The 16,646-nt window shown below is 41.3% G+C and overlaps 1 protein-coding gene across 1 annotated transcript; it reads right to left on the bottom strand.

The window, feature by feature from the left end:
- Positions 1–4,840: 4,840 nt before the first annotated feature.
- Positions 4,841–16,646, bottom strand: LAT (linker for activation of T cells). The gene is made up of 11 exons (XM_081344778.1): positions 16,621–16,646; positions 16,476–16,528; positions 15,210–15,252; positions 13,416–13,477; positions 13,180–13,206; positions 12,899–12,947; positions 11,531–11,589; positions 9,149–9,202; positions 6,822–6,875; positions 5,628–5,733; positions 4,841–5,106 (listed from the first exon to the last, which is right to left on the bottom strand). Exons 1-10 carry the CDS (start codon positions 16,632–16,634, stop codon positions 5,657–5,659), a joined length of 492 nt encoding a protein of 163 aa, XP_081200904.1. The 5' UTR covers positions 16,635–16,646; the 3' UTR covers positions 4,841–5,106; positions 5,628–5,656.

Raw genomic sequence — 16,646 nt, 5'->3', positions numbered from 1 at the left:
CGGCTTGCTGAGATTGGAATGGAATGGAATGGAACAGAATAGCAGAGTTGGAAGGGACCTGGGAGGTCATCTAATCCAACCCCCTGCTCAGGCAGAAAACCCTATACCTCTTCAGACAAAGGGCTGTCCAGTCTCTTCTTAAAAACTTCCCGTGTTGGAGCATTCACAACTAACCCTAACCGTTTTGGTTGGTTGAGTTTTAAAGGATACTGCCTGCTCCTAGTCCAGGGGTAAGCAACCTTGGCTCTTTTATGACTGGTGGACTTCAACTCCCAGAATTCCTGAGCCAGCACAGCTGGCTCAGGAATTCTGGGTGTTGAAGTCCACCAGTCATAAAAGAGCCAAGGTTGCCTACCCCTGTCCTAGTCTATTCACTCTATTCTTAACATAGAGGTCCACTGGAAACAATACATTAGGCCAGGGGTCTTCAAACTCGGCCTTTTTATGACTCGTGGACTTCAACTCCCAGAATTCCTCAGTCAGGCATGCTGGCTGAGGAATTCTGGGAGTTGAAGTCCACGAGTCATAAAAGGGCCGAGTTTGAAGACCTCTGCATTAGGCCATCATTTGTTGTTTTGTTTTAGGGTTACATGTTGCCCAAACCCAGCCATTGTGATTTGCCATCCATAATTTATGATGTAGCATATTATACTTTGGCCACCTAATGAGAAGGAAGGACTCACTGGAGAAGAGCCTAATGCTGGGAAAGATTGGGGGCAATAGAAGAAGGGGACGACAGAGAATGAGGTGGATAGATGGAGTCACTGAAGCAGTAGGCGTGAGCTTAAATGGACTCCAGAAGATGGTAGAGGACAGGAAGGCCTGGAGAAAAGTTGTCCTTAGGGTCGCGATGGGTCGGACACGACTTCACAGCTAACAACAACAATATTATGCAACCCAGCCAGTTGTGACTTACATAGTATTCAGCCACAGAAAGAATTGGCTGGTTCCAAACTCCACCCACTTAGCCAGTCTGTTTAACAATGGTTTATTAAACCAGTCAAAATGGCACATCTCACTCAATGCTCCAACTCAAAAAGTTGCAGACTACATCTGGGCAAAGCGTGTTGACTTGTCTCAGCTTAGAGTAAACACTGTTAAGATTTACAGTAAGGGGGTTGGGTACAATTTTGTAGGCAGTCTCTTCTGCCTCAGCATATAATTGTTTTTCAGTCTTCAGTGCCAGCATTGTTCACAATCTGTTGTGTCTAGTGTAGAATCTTACAATTGTTTGTTTCCCAATCCCAGCCTAAAAATTCTGCTCTGAAATTTGAGATGTAATAGGAAAAAGGCTTGCTCTCTGGCAGGTCATTTACCTCTTGCCACTGAGCAGCTGCAGTGTTTCTCCATTTGATGCATTATAAATGCTTTGGTCTGCAATTGCTGTGTTGGACCAGCTAGTACCACAATAACAAGTTGTAGCCCCAAACATCTGAGATACAGCCTCAGTATAATGCAGGGGTCTTCAAACTTGGCCCTTTAATTCCTCATGCCTGGCTGAGGAATTCTGGGAGTTGAAGTCCACACGTCATAAAAGGGCCAAGTTTGAAGACCCCTGGTATAATGCAAATGATGTTTTCTGTCTTATGAATTGTTGAATCAAGTGTTAAAAGGACAATTGGTGGGCAGCACGCAATATCCATCCCGCTTGCCCAATATTCAGGGCAATCACCTGCTTCAAATACAGTCAACTTCTTTGTCCCATCGCAGTTTAGATCCCTGACAACTCCTGTTATAAGGGTGCTAGTTCAGTCTCTCTACACAGGGGTCTCCAAACTTGGCAACTTTTAAGACTTTTGGACTTCAACTCCCATGCATGGCTGGCTGAGGAATTCTGGCAGTTGGTGTCCACAAGTCTTAAAAATTGCCAATGTTTCTCAAGGACAGCAACTTTAAAATGTTAAGCTGAGTATTCCTCAGCCAGCATGTTAGTATGCAAATACATTCATCACATCCAGTATGCAAAATGTATGTACATAATTTAACTGTGAAAAAACCTGGCTTAATAGTACTCTATCATAGGGTACTGTCATAGGCCAATAACAGTATGGGAACAGTAGATTTACAGAAATAATCTGTAGGGGTATGCAGTGATCCTCATCCACAGAGCAAAGAATTACTGTAATTATTCAGTGTAGCCTGTATGTAGCACTAGTCACAGGGGAAGGCAACCTTGGCTCTTTTATGACTCGTGGACTTCAACTCCCAGAATTCCTGAGCCAGCCATGCTGAGAAGAAAGGGAGAGGTTTCCAAGCTGAGCCATGCTGCCTCAGAAATTCTGGGAGTTGAAGTCCACGAGTCATAAAAGAGCCAAGGTTGCCTACCCCTGCCCTAGCCCTTTAAAGCCGCTGAGTCTTTTCCAAGTCTTAAATGGCTGCCCTTTTCAGCTAACATGCAATCCCAGAAATAGATGTATTTGGCATAAGGACAGTTGACAGATGTAATGCTCTGAATTGCATTTTGCCCTTTGAACCCCAACTTTGCACAGCTTTGCAAACTATTCTTGAAAAATGACAGCTCCCCATGGTTTGACCTACAACCATTCATTTAGTGACCATTTGAAGTTACACCACCACTGAAAAAAGTGACGACTAGTCCTCACACTTACAGTGTGTCTGTCGCAGCATCCCCATGGTCATCTAATCAAAATTTGGATGCTTGGCAACCAGTATTTACAATGTTTGCAGCATCCGCAGTCTTGGGGTCACAATTTGTGACCTTCCCAGCTGACTCTTGACAAGGAAAGTCAATGGGGGAAACCAGATCCGCTTAATAATTGCATGATTCGCTTAACAACTGCGGGGATTCACTGTGGTAAAAAAGGTCATAACATTGGGCATGATTCCTTTAACAACTGCTTTGCTTAGCAACAGAAATAGGTCATAAGTCAAGGATGTAGTGTTCCAGGAAACCGGATTCACTTAACAATTGCATGATTTACTTAATGAACTGCAGGAATTCACTGTCATAACATGGTTCCTTTAACAACCGCCTCGCTTAGCCAACAGAAATTCTAGTCCCAATTATGGTCATAAATCGAGGATGTACTCTCCTGGATGTGTGCAAACACTGTGAGACCGTTTTTAAAAAGCATGGCGATGCACATTCTGAATCCTAGTTGGGACTCCAATCTGGATTTCTGGTATAGCTAATGATTTATTAGCTACTGAAATCCTGTCACAGAACTATAGTGTCCGCAGTTTCCCTTTAATGGAATGGAGACAGGCAGATAAATGGCTTTGAATCCAATCTAAGTTTGAGTCGGTGTAAAAATAGTTAGGGCAAGGGTTATTGGGAAACAGCATTAGAACATTTTGTGGGAATCTCTCTGGCAAGCTCCGGAAGGTTTGCTCCAAGTTGTTTCAAATGCTTTCGACATTTGATCTGGTTTGTTCAGGGCACTTGAATAGCCAAGGCATTGGGGTCCGGGGGAGGTGGAAATAAATGCTCTGAATCATCCTCAGAGTTTGTCAAATGCCATGGAGCATTCAAGAATTAATGCTGCATGTTAAGACTAGAGATCTACTTAATTATAATATTAATTATAACAATCCATTAGCCAAACTAGTCAGGGAGTTAAAGGGAAGGAGAAAAAAAAAGATGCCAGGGTCATTATCTCGCGAAGGGGAGAGAAAGAACAGCAAAGATGCTGGAATGGAAGAAAGAGTTGGTCCAGAATTTGAGGGAGCAACCAGGAAGAGAAATTGGTAAGTATGAAACTCCCAAAAATACGTACGGGGGCCCCCAATGGGACATTTGCCCAAGGATTCACCAGCCTCATGAGCACCACTAATAATATATGATGCTGACATAAAAAATAGGAGATTGACTTACTTACTACAGTTTAATACTTAATACAGCACAATTGTTGCATTTGGGCATAATACGCTATGCCCAAAGATATGGACTACATTATAGTTTATTACGATGAGCTAGTCTCTCAAAAGGCACTCTTTTTTTAGCTTCATCTTTCACTTTATACGAATCCTAGACCAGGGGTCCCCAACCCCCGGTCTGTGGACAGGCACTGGTCCAAGGCATGCCAGACACTGGGCCACAAAACAAGGGCCATCTGCAGGATGCAGGCAGCATACAAAACCATACCCCCTCTGGTCCATGGAAAAAAACCTCTCTCCACAGAAGTGGTCCCAGGTGCCAAAAGGCTGGGGATCATTGCCTTAGACCAGGGGTAGGCAACCTCAGCTCTTTTATGACTCATGGACTTCAACTCCCAGAATTCCTGAGTCAGCATCTGACTCAGGAATTCTGGGAGTTGAAGTCCATGAGTCATAAAAGAGCCGAGGTTGCCTACCCCTCCCTTAGACCAAATTAGCTAAGCTTTCCAAGCCTCCTACTGAAATGGGATCATAGCTCAGGAATAAAGAGGTACTTAACTTTCTTGTACTGTAAAGACAAATCCAATTACATATACTTCTTCTTTCAATACTTCCATTGCCTGGACAAAGACAGGTTCAATTCTACCAAGGTTGCAAAGATGTGAAAATTGATGTTTAAGTGTACGGTATGTCCTTCCCAGTACACAATTACTGGGCTCAATGGACTATTATCCAGAGGGTGCAGCTATATGTGTATTTAGAAATAAAGCAAACATTATATGACACACTGTATGTCTCATTGTTGTCACATCTACATAATTAATAACACTACCCTCTAAGGAAAAAAAACGGCACAGAATACTTCATTTTTTATGGAACTAATGTTTAAGGGGCTCATTCTTCTGCACCGCTTAATCACCAAGACTCATTTGCTCAGCTGACATCTAGTAGACCAATCCAGGCTTCTCTCTGTTCCCTGGATCAATTATCCCTCAAGTAGAAATGATGGTGGAATTCTTGGTTCTTTATTAGTCAACAACACTTAAACTGCAAAATTGAATTGCTTTGGGAAAGGTCCATCAAAATACTGCTACTGATAATTGGGAGAAATTCTCAGGATGTGTCATCCAAAGTGCAAGGGAGAAAAAAACAGGTTATGGCAAAACTGGAAGTTGTTCAGGAGAAAGTGTCCTTGGTGGTGATCCATCCTTCACAAAGATAAATAGATGCACCAGTGCAAAACTGATCCTTAGAAATCCTCCTTTCAACCTAGAAGGAAGAAAAAAAAAAGAAAATGATAGTTTAGGCTGCGTACAGTGGGATTTGCAGCCTTTTCAGCAACAGACATCACAGGCTTTACACACACTGCCCAGCTTGCTATTTGGGACAAATCTAGGCTGCTTAGTTTAAAAAAATAATGTTCTTGTAAATTTGCTCAACTTCTGTTAACTATTCAGACACATCTACAGTATTTTCTTAGTGACTTTCAAGGTGTTCCTTCTGATGACCACAACTCTGGGATGGTGTATACCAGAGGTAGGCAACCTCGGCTCTTTTATGACTCATGGAATTCAACTCCCAGAATTCCTCAGTCAGCTGACTGAGGAATTCTGGGAGTTGAAGTCCATGAGTCATAAAAGAGCCGAGGTTGCCTACCCCTGGTGTATACCTAGTCCAATCATGATCAGCTTCTTCAAGATCAGCCAAATTGATTTGGTGTTGCCACAACAAAGGCAATGCTGGGATTAGTGCACACCATTATCTGCTATCACAATTCAAATCTTATTTACCCCAATCCCCTTCCCGGGGTCTGGATAGCTCAAAGTCCAAAACAGATATTCTCATAGTCTGGAACATCATCTTCACTCTCCCGATCACTAGTGCCAACTGCTGGAACTTGAGAAACAATAACGTGTGTTAAAGTGTGTACATAGATAGATAGATAGATAGATAGATAGATAGATAGATAGATAGATAGATAGATAGATAGATAGATAGATAGATAGATAGATAGATAGATAGATAAGTTTAAGTTTAAGTTTAAGTTTAAGTTTAAGTTTAAGTTGTTTATTATATTTGTATACCGCCCTTCTCCCGAAGGACTCAGGGCGGTGAACAGGGCACATATAAAATACAAAGTACAAAAGTTAAAAGAGAATTAAATACAAGCCCGAGCTAAAACAATAAATAATAGTGTAAAAAAACGCAATAAAAACCCCAACACATCCCCCATCAAGCCAGGCCGGCTTGTTCAAATAAATAGGTCTTCAGATCGCGTCGGAAGGAGCGAAGGTCAGGCGCCGTCCGGAGCTCAACCGGCAACTGATTCCATAAGATAGATAGATAGATAGATAGATAGATAGATAGATAGATAGATAGATAGATAGATAGATAGATAGATAGATAGATAGATAGATAGATAGATAGATAGATCGATCGATCTTGGGGGATAACTGGTTAATGAGAGACTAAACCAGAAGTCAACAACTCCTACCCCAAGGCCACAAGTGGTCTTCCAGGTCATTTACTTCTGCCAGTCGCGGTGACTTATCCCTTTCTCCTGACTTAATGTTACAATCAACAAAAGACCATTTCTGTAAAGCCTGATAATCATAGAGCTGTCTCTAGCATAGAAGCCCCTGAGAAAACTCTGCTATTATGGCCGTAGAAGTAGAGCCATCCCAAACACCAATAGCAGCTGCAATGTAATTCAACAGGGGACTGACAAATAAGGAAGGACTTTTATTTTCCTTTTCTAGCGCCCATAGCTGTTTTGAAGCCACTTGGAGGAAAAGGCTCAAGGGATGCTGCTCATTTGCCTGGATAGGAGTAAGACACCCTCTCCAGCCCTCCATTCAGGATGGCATGCGATTCTGGAGCTAAAAAGGGCTGTTTTTTTACCGATAGGCCAAAGGAAATGAATGCACTGCTGAGAATAAGGAGGTCTTCCCTTGCCCATCCTCCTTTCAGCTTCCCTCACTCACCAAAAGAAGGATCTAGTATGATCGCTGTTGGCTCTAGTACATTCACGTATTCACCTTTGCAGGAGAAAGGAAAAATGAAAAAAAAAGTGACATTAAATCCCATGTCAATGTCAGTAGAGGACCACAGCCTTCCCTAGTGTTGGTCTAACCAGCATGATTTGCTGAAAAAAAAAGTAGAATAAATCTTGCTGACCAAGTAACTATAGCTCATTTGAGAAATGTTTTGGGTTCTTTTCCCTTTTATTAATTGCTCCTGCCTTAAAAGGTAAAGGTAAAGGTTCCCCCGCACATGCATGCTAGTCATTTCCAACTCTAGGGGCCGGTGCTCATCTCCATTTCAAAGCCGAAGAGCCAGTGCTTTTCCGAGGATGTCTCCGTGGTCATGTGGCTGGCATGACTAGATGCCAAAGGCGCACGGAACGCTGTTACCTTCCCACCGTAGTGGTCCCTATTTTTCTACTTGCATTTTTACGTGCTTTCAAACTGCTAGGTTGGCAGAAGCTGGGACGAGTAACAGGCGCTCACTCTGCTACACGGCACTCGGGATTCGACCCGCCAAACTGCTGACCTTCTGATCGACAAGCTCAGCGTCCTAACCCACTGAGCCACTCCTGCCTTACACCTATGTGATTACTTAGAAAGGCTTGGAGGGGGTAACCAAAATAAAACAGGAATCAATCAGGAGGAAAACAAAAATACCTTTCCAACAGTGACTGGTCTCACACATTCAGACTGAGTCAGGGTTTCTTTCAGCTGTGGGTTATTGAATAAACCACTACTGGCTAGGTTCAGAGCCAACATAATAATTTAGTGCCGGGGTGTCAAACTGCCGGCCCACGGGCCAGACGTGCCACGAGGAAACTGCGCCCACCCCATTGCCAGCAGTGGGGGGGGGGGAAAGTTCCGATACGTCGCGCGATGTCAGGTGACGTCGCGAGTTTGACATGTCTAGTTTAGTGCCTAGAAATTATGGTAATTACAATTCAAAAGACCTGGGAGGCAGATGATGGGACAAAAATTTAGAATCTGCTTTCCCTATGAAATTTACAGTATCTCTATTTAAATTGAGATTTCTATGAGATTTCTGTGAGATTCACCACAGAATCTTGGTGGAGCAGTGGGCTAATGCCTCCTTAAGTAACACCAGCTGCCTGCAATTAGTGCAGGTTCGCATCCCACCAGGCTCAAGGTTGACTCAGCCTTCCATCCTTCCGAGGTAGGTAAAATGAGGACCCAGATTGTTGGGGGCAATAAGCTGACTTTGTAATAATGCCGCTTGGGGTGTGTGTGAAAGCCCTAACAAGCAGGCATATACATAGAATGAAGGCTACTGCTAAGCTTGTAAGCCGCCCTGAGTCTTCGGAGAAGGGCGGGATATAAATGTAATAAAAATAAAAAATAAAATAAAATAATATTTTAAAATGTGTGTGTTTATATATAAATGAATCCTTGCAAATGTAACATGGGTTTTATTTTTTCCTTTGTTTCTTCTTCATCAATGTTTACAATGGGAGAGCTTTTTCTATAGTGGCATCCCACATATGGAATTCTGTCCTAACGAATCCCAGTTGGGGTGACATTCGCATCATTTTGGCATCAGGCAAAGATCTATTTGCCCAGGGGGGTTTTCATTGGTTTTTAAATTTGTATTTTTTAAAAAACTCTGAATGAATGCCATTTTGCTGCCTACCTTGTATGTTTTCATTTTGCATTTTATTTATAAACCACCACATTTATTCTATATGTTCTTTTTTCAAAATACAATAGAATTTAAAGAAAACTTTAAATATACACTAATCAGCATACATTAAAAATAAAATGTCATTGCATTCAGCTCTCAAAAAAAATAATACCATTATGCGTATAACCACATACACATACATATATGACGCAGAGAAACATCACAGTCTAGTTCAAATGTATGCATATACTTGACAGGGAAAAAAGAATCCTGCGAATTTACAAGACGGATGGCATAAGGAACAAAGCTGATACAGAATCTAGTAGTACTGCTATAAATGAATGATTTATTTGTAATTATTAATAATTATTATTATTATTATAATGAATCTTTTAATGTGTTTTGTTATAAAATGCCTGAAGCCTTCAGCTATTGGGCGGTTTTAAAAAAAATTCATAAATAAAATAAAAACAAATACGTTTCCAATATATCTGGAAGTTATAGAGCCTTGCAGAACTATTTTTAAAGCTATAGGACAGTATTTGCTCCTTCATAGATGAGAATGTCATTGTAACTTGCTTTGTTCCACTATATGCCAACCAAACCATCTTCTAAACTCAACTCCACCACCATTTCTTCCACTTACCGAGTGAATGCCGATGAGATTCTGGCACATTTTCATATTGGTCCATTATGGACTCTAGAGAAAAAAAAAATAGGTGAAGGGAAGCATGTTTAAAAAGAATGAAGCAATACATATTACAAGTAGTCCTTGACTTACAGCAGTTCATTTAGTGACTGTTCAAAGTTACAATGGCACTGATAAATGTGACTTATGACTGTTTTTCACAGTTACGACCTTTGCAGCATCCTCATGATCATGTGATTAAAATTCAGATGCTTGGCAACTGGTTCATATTTAAGACTCTTGCTATGTCCCAAGGGCTATGTCCCATTACCTTTTGCAACCTTCTCACAAGCAAAGTCAATGAGGAAGCCAGATTCACTTAACAACTATGTTACTGACCTATCAACTGCGGCTGATTCATTTAACAACTGTGGCAAAAGTCGTAAAATGGGGAAAAACTCACTTAACAAATGTCTCACTTAACAACAGAAATTTTGGGCTCTATTGTTGTAAGCTGAGGACTACCTGTACTCAGGGTTGTTAACAATTAAATTAAGATAGTGAATTAATAGAGTAATTACAAAATAATCTTTTTTTTTCCAGAAAAACCTAAGTTTTAAACACATAAAATATTGCAATCTTCTGTATGCAGGTGGTCTTTGACTTGTGACCATAACTGAGCCTGGAATTATGGTCGTATGTTGTTGCAGTTATTAAGTGAATCACCATGTGACTTGTTAAGCAAATCCATTTACCCAATAGGCATTTTTTGTTAGAAATGGGAAGTAAAGATAGGAAACCAGCAAACTACATCAAAATTGCGGCCTTGTGACCCTAGAATACTGCAAATGAGCCGGGTGCTGAGCATCCAAAATATGACCACATGACTGGGGGGGGGAGTGCATGTGACCATTGTAACTTTGAAACTGGGTTGTAAAGGTTGACTCAGCCTTCCATCCTTCCGAGGCAGGTAAAATGAGGACCCAGATTGTTGGGGGCAATTAAGCTGACTTTGTAATAATGCCGCTTGGGGTGTGTGTGTGAAAGCCCTAATAAGCAGGCATATACATAGAATGAAGGCTACTGCTAAGTTTGTAAGCCGCCCTGAGTCTTCGGAGAAGGGCGGGATATAAATGGAATTAAAATAAATAAAATAAATAAATAAATAGCTTTTGAGGTGTCCATTGTGACTTTGAACAATTGCTAATTGACCAGTTGTAAGTTGAGTTCTAGCTGTTCTTATCTAGGCATACACCTCAAAACATGGTAGGATTTACTTGTGAATTGATCAGCACCGATCTGAAGCACCCATGCTAGTTGCTAAAAATATTCCAAATTGTTAGAAGGGAAAAATTTTGACTCTCATCCCGCAGAAACAGATCGGTGATGAGGGGATGCCCTTCTCTTCATAGAACCTGGGAAGACATCTCAGCTTCTAATGTGGTTTCTTTGACAACCACAGAAAATGGTTGATCTTAAAAAATGTTTTCTTTCCAATATTTACAAATACTCTGTGATATTTTTTACAGGATTGTATTTTTACAGAGGCTACAAAATCTTAACAATTGCACCTGGATTTCCTACATTTCCTATCATCGTAATGGAAGCCGCATCTACTGTTGAGGGTAAATCAGAAAAGTAATTTTAAATTTCCAGGGCAAAACAGCCCCATCTCTGAGGAGAAAACTGTTGTCTCAAGTACGATGTGGATTGTTGCAAGTATTGTGTGAGGTTTTACTTCTGAAATGCTCAACAATCCAAAAGAAAAAAAAATTGTATTGCCCTAAACCAGGGGTAGGCAACCTCGGCTCTTTTATGACTCATGGACTTCAACTCCCAGAATTCCTGAGTCAGCTTTGCTAACTCAGGAATTCTGGGAGTTGAAGTCCATGAGTCATAAAACAGCCGAGGTTGCCTACCCCTGCCCTAAACAGAATGTCTGAATTCCTTAAAGAAATATGTATTTTTTTAAAAAAAGAGTCTCATACAACATGGCAGGAATGTATGTGCGTTTGGCTAGACTGTTTTCTTCTTCAACTTCCTTTTCTTCTAAGCAGTGCTTTTTTTGTAAAAGAAAAAGGTGCCGGAACTCACACATGTCATACAACCCACCTTGCCTATCCTACAAGGTTCCATCCAAAAAAAAAAGGTGCCGGAACTCTGTTCTGAGCGTTCTATGACAAAAAAAGCCCTGCTTCTAAGGGTTTTCCCCCCTTAGTTCTTCTTAAATCTTGCTGGGTCTGGAGGTTCCTCTCTTTCCAATTCTAATGTCATGCGGATCAAGAAACCATGTGAGACCAGCATGAGGAACCCAAAGGCAAAAAAAGGCAACTTAATCCAACAACACTAAAGAGGCCATGACCAGGAGGGACAAAAGAATCCTCCTAGTTGCCAACTTACCAGAAGAGGCATGATCCTTATTTCTCTGTTCTGTGATTGGAACATCAGGCAACACCTCTCTGTTGAGGGCAAGCAAGACCCAGTAAGAACAGAATGAAGCAACGAATCAATATTGCTATTCCTCACCCACAACTGCCTTCATTAGGTTATAAATTGGAATTGGTCTCTATTTCTACTGCTCATTCTTTCCCTTTTTTGTATTACCTCTCTTAAATTACTAAGAAACAGTTATTAAATTGGCTGTGAACAAATGGCAAGGAATGTCATAAATGAAAAAATAGTAATAATCCAGGAATCCCAAGTATGGAACCAAGAACTTCCATAAATACAAAACAGATACTTTAAGGAATCAAGTGCTGTGATTCATCCCATATACCGTATCTATGAACCACAGTTTTTAATCCAACTTCACAATCTGGGTCCTCATTTTACCTACCTCAGAAGGATGGAAGGCTGAGTCAACCTTGAGCCTGGTGGGACTTGAACCTGCACTAATTGCAGGCAGCTGGTGTTACTTAAGGAGGCATTAGCCCACCGCTCCACCAAGGCTCCTATATTCCTACATTCAAACAACTTGGTATCATTTTTACCCTCTGTATTGTAAAACCTCTAAAATGTTCAGATGCAGACAAAGGAAACAACTATGTATTAAATTTCAGAATTACATGCACACATACACATATATACACATTTAGGCAGAAAACTATCCAGTAGGTTTCACACACAGAGTGTCATTTCTTCACCCAGGTGCCTAAAGCATACAATGGTAGCATCTTCCAGGCTAGGGAGAGCATTTCAGAGAAGGAGAACCATCACAATACAACTACAATGCTATACAGGGAGTGCTCAACTTACGACCACAATTGAGCCCGATATTTTCTGTTGTTAAGTGAGACCATTTTTAAGTGAGTTTTGCCCCGTTTTACAACCTTCCTTGCCACAGTTGTTAAGTGAATCACTGCAGTTAAGTTAGCAACATGTTTGTTAAAAGGAATCTGGTTTCAGATTTGACTTTGCTCGTGAGGTGGTCGCAAAAGGGGATCACATGACTCTGGGACACTGCAACCATCACAAATAAGAATTGATTGCCAAGCATCTGAATTTTGATCATGTGACCATGGGGATGCTGCATCGGTCATAAGTGTGAAAAACATTCCTAGTCACTTTTTTTCAGTGCTGTTGTAAGTTCAGACAATCGCTAAACAAACCCTTGTAGGTTGGGGACTACCTGTAATTATAGTTACATTCCTTGGCTACTCTCTGCACAAACTGGGAATGATAGAAGACTAAATTATTCAGAGTCTAAAATAACACTATATTGACCTAAATATGCTTTCCCCCTGACTCCCATCCTTTCCAAAGACTTACATGTAGCCAGGAATATAATTTTCATCATCATCAGTGATGCAAGGTGGTTCTGGGAAGACAAAGCCCCAAAAGATTAGATGCTCCTCTTTAGATATAAATGAGTTCTACCTCCCTCCTCACCTTGAAAATGAAACCCCACTGAAACTATAAAGAAGCTTCCAGAATCCAAAGAAGGGCCATGCGTACTGCGCCCAAATCTAGATCAAAAAGACTCAAGAAAAGTGAGGCAAAGATTGTGGGAAGGGGAAAAGAAAAAGAATATCGATTGTGCTGCTACTCACCTTCGTTTTCATAACTGGGAACACTTTCTGAAAATAGACAATGTTTGTAAGGGAAATTAGGTAGTCACAATGCGGTTCAGTGGATTCCCAAAGGTACATTCTGACCTGTATCCTTGCTCTGCTTCACAAAAGATTTTCAAAAGGCCATCTATTCCAACAGCTAGGACTTCTAGTCCTAGAGCAGCTACAACACGAATAGTCTCCCATTTTCTTGTATATGAGTCTTTACAACTTACCATTATCCTCAATTCTGATGAATGCAGGTGTCTGACTACAAAGGCTGTAAGCAGAGACTGTGCTGCAAACCGGAGGAGGAAGAAAGAGATTAATACATGTGAAAATACCTGAAGAATCTCATAATCTATCACAGGGATGAGGTGCCCTTTATTTTTTTAACTTTTTATTTCTAGCCATTTCTTTCAATTGCCAGGAATCTCTTGGGATATAAGAAAGACACTGTGATATCACCAGTGGGAGGTAGAGAGAAATTGTGGCTTTTTTTATGTTTTGCTATTAATTGTGAAGAAAATTAATTTAAACTCTTGGACTGTTGTACATTTATTATAACTTTTTTTTAAAGAAAAAAACCCCTCACACTTCCATAATTCAGGGGTTTGCTAACTCAAATCCAAAGCATAATCTTTAGCAAGAAAAGGTGTTGGTACATGTTCATCCTAGATTCCCATTCCTGATCTAGCCTCTGTCACTTTCAACATAAAGCTTGTATGAATTTCCCACCTACTTCCCCAATTATAAACCTTCACCCTAATAGCAATAGCACCTAGACTTATATACCACTTCACAGTGCTTTACAGCTTTCTTTAAGTGATTTACAGAGTCGGCCTGTTGCCCCCAACAATTTGGGTCCTCATTTTTCCAATCTCGGAAAGGTGGAAGGCTGAGTCAACCTTGAGAATCGAACTGCCAAACTGCAGGCAGCCGGCAGTCAGCAGAAGTAGCCTGTAGTACTGCATTCTAACCACTGCGTCACCATGGCTAATACACCTGGCTTGATACAAGGAAGCCATCAACATTTCCTAACAGGACATCCCACACTATTCTAGCAGAATAGCAGATATTTTCCACAGGAGGGTCTAGGATAGGGGTAGGCAACCTCGACTCTTTTATGACTCATGGACTTCAACTCCCAGAATTCCTAAGCCAGCTTGGCTGGCTCAGGAATTCTGGGAGTTGAAGTCCATGGGTCATTAAAGAGCCGAGGTTGCCTACCCCTGGTCTAGGACAACTCACCACAGTCAACTCATTGAGGCCATCTCATCACAGCCAACTCGCCATGACCAACTCACCCTGGCCATCTTGTTGCGGCAACCCTATGTTGCCGTGGCCATCTCACTGTGGGACAACTCACCATGAGACAATCCATGTGGGACAAATCAACATAATGTTATCTGCCACTGTTTCTTCTACATTGTTTCCATTTTTGTCAATGGAAATAATGTAGAAGAAACAATGGCGGATAACATTTATCGCGTTGTTATCCCATGTGGAATCACCTCATGACGAGTTGTCCTGCAGCAAGTTGACCGCAGCAAGTTGTCCGTGGCAAGTTGGCTGCAGAAAGATGGTTGCGGTGAGTTGGCCGTGGCAAGAAGGCCATGGCGACTTGGCCGTGACGAGTTGCCCCATTCTGCCCACAGGAAGCCTTAAGCCTTTGTTACCGGTTCCCCATGGAAAAGCAGCTAAGGAGGAATAAGAAACAGCAGACAAACTGACAAAGCATTTGCTACCTAAAGCAAACCAGGTGGACAGTCTCCTTTCATTAAATAAAAATGTGCCCCCCATTAACAGCTGAATTGTGTTTCAAGTCAAGAAGCAGGACAGCTTTCTACAATGCAGCTGAGTGGAGCTAACTAGTTTAGGAGGGCATGCAGCAAGAGACTAAAGACCCAAAGCGGCACCTTTTAGAGTTTTGCTGCTGCTGCCATTCACCGCCCAGTATCCTTCATCTTAAGCAGATGTCTTGGCACACAATTAACACTGAGAGAACAGGGGGAAGGAGAGCAACTCACCTCTGCAAATCTGGCTGGGACTGGATGGCAGACCAAGGTGGCGCTACAAACGGAGATAGGGGGGGGGGGGGAAGAAACAATCTCAGGTTGGGCAGAACCCAGCTTCCTCTTTTACTTTCTGTGGCTCAAAGCAACAACAGCATGAGGGAACAGCTGGCTAGCCAAGTTTAAACCATATTTTTAAAAGCCACAGATCAAAAGGAGAGAGAGTTGTTGTGTGTCACCATTCATTCATTCAAATTTCTTATATCTCCCCAATTGTTTTCTTCTGGGGGGGGGGAAGTAGGAGTTAAACTGAAACAAGGGTGCTTCCAAATTTTAAAAATATGGGCTTATTTACAAAACTCAGCAATTCCATCAACATATCAACGCACGCTATTTCTTTCATCTTTCTGTCCTTAACAGATATTTTTTCTAATGAGAGAGAGAAAAAAGACTTAATATTTAACTGCATGCACTGACAGAGAGCAATAGAAATATTTTTCTCTGACCATTCAGGGTTTAGGGCAGGGAGATATAATCTCAGGCCATTCCCCCAATGAGCCAAGAGCATTAATGGTAAACTAACATAGCAGTTTAAACATTTGCTGCCTTCTCTCCCAAGCTGAAAATCTGCTGCCTCAGGCAGCCATCTCATTCTGCCTGACACAGTTCACCCAACGGTAGGGCTGGCCGCAAGATCCAAACTTAAAGCTGCACCTGGAATACACCACATATTCTGTTCACTGACATTACAAATCTTAGTTCATCTAAGATCTAAGCGAGTATATTTTTTTTAAGAAAAACATTTCCTGCAATAAGCACAAACAGGGGTGTGTATACGTATACATAGCCCCGCGTGCTAAAAGGAAACACAATGTAATAGTAAATGTTGGCTTGGGCTTCTTAGGAACAGATTATCCAAATTAAAACCAGGTTCAAACACCTTCAACACTCTCAAATGCTATACTGTGTTATTCAGTTAGAGCCTTCAGCATAAAATGCCACTTTCATGACGTAGGTGTCATCTTACATTCCAGGGTACTAATGGAAGACAGCATGGCTTGAGAATGGTAAAGCTGAGGGTTCAAACTCTCAGAAGAATGGTAAAGCTGGGAGTTTAGTAGCAGGGCTACTGAATCCTGAGATGGAGGATCCACTTCCCCAAATTTTAAACCATAAGTTTTTTTAAACAACAACAACAACAACAAAGGCGATGAAGAAGTAATGTTGAAACCCTCTTAAATAGGTCAGTTTTGAAATATGGCAAAACCGAGGTCTACTTACAGGGAGGACGCCTCAACACTCTGAAAGTCTGGGAATGAATATTAGTGGAAGGCCTGTGAGAATAATAAATCATTCAGAGTCTACTTTCTGGAGGGTAGACAATATAAATCTGAAAGATGCAGTTATCATTTTTCAAGTATCTTACTCAGCAGTCATCATCAGAATCTTTTT

Source organism: Vipera berus (genome assembly GCF_964194415.1).
Source record: "Vipera berus genome assembly, chromosome: Z".
Taxonomy (NCBI): domain Eukaryota; kingdom Metazoa; phylum Chordata; class Lepidosauria; order Squamata; family Viperidae; genus Vipera; species Vipera berus.
This window is presented reverse-complemented; position numbering and strand designations above follow the sequence as displayed.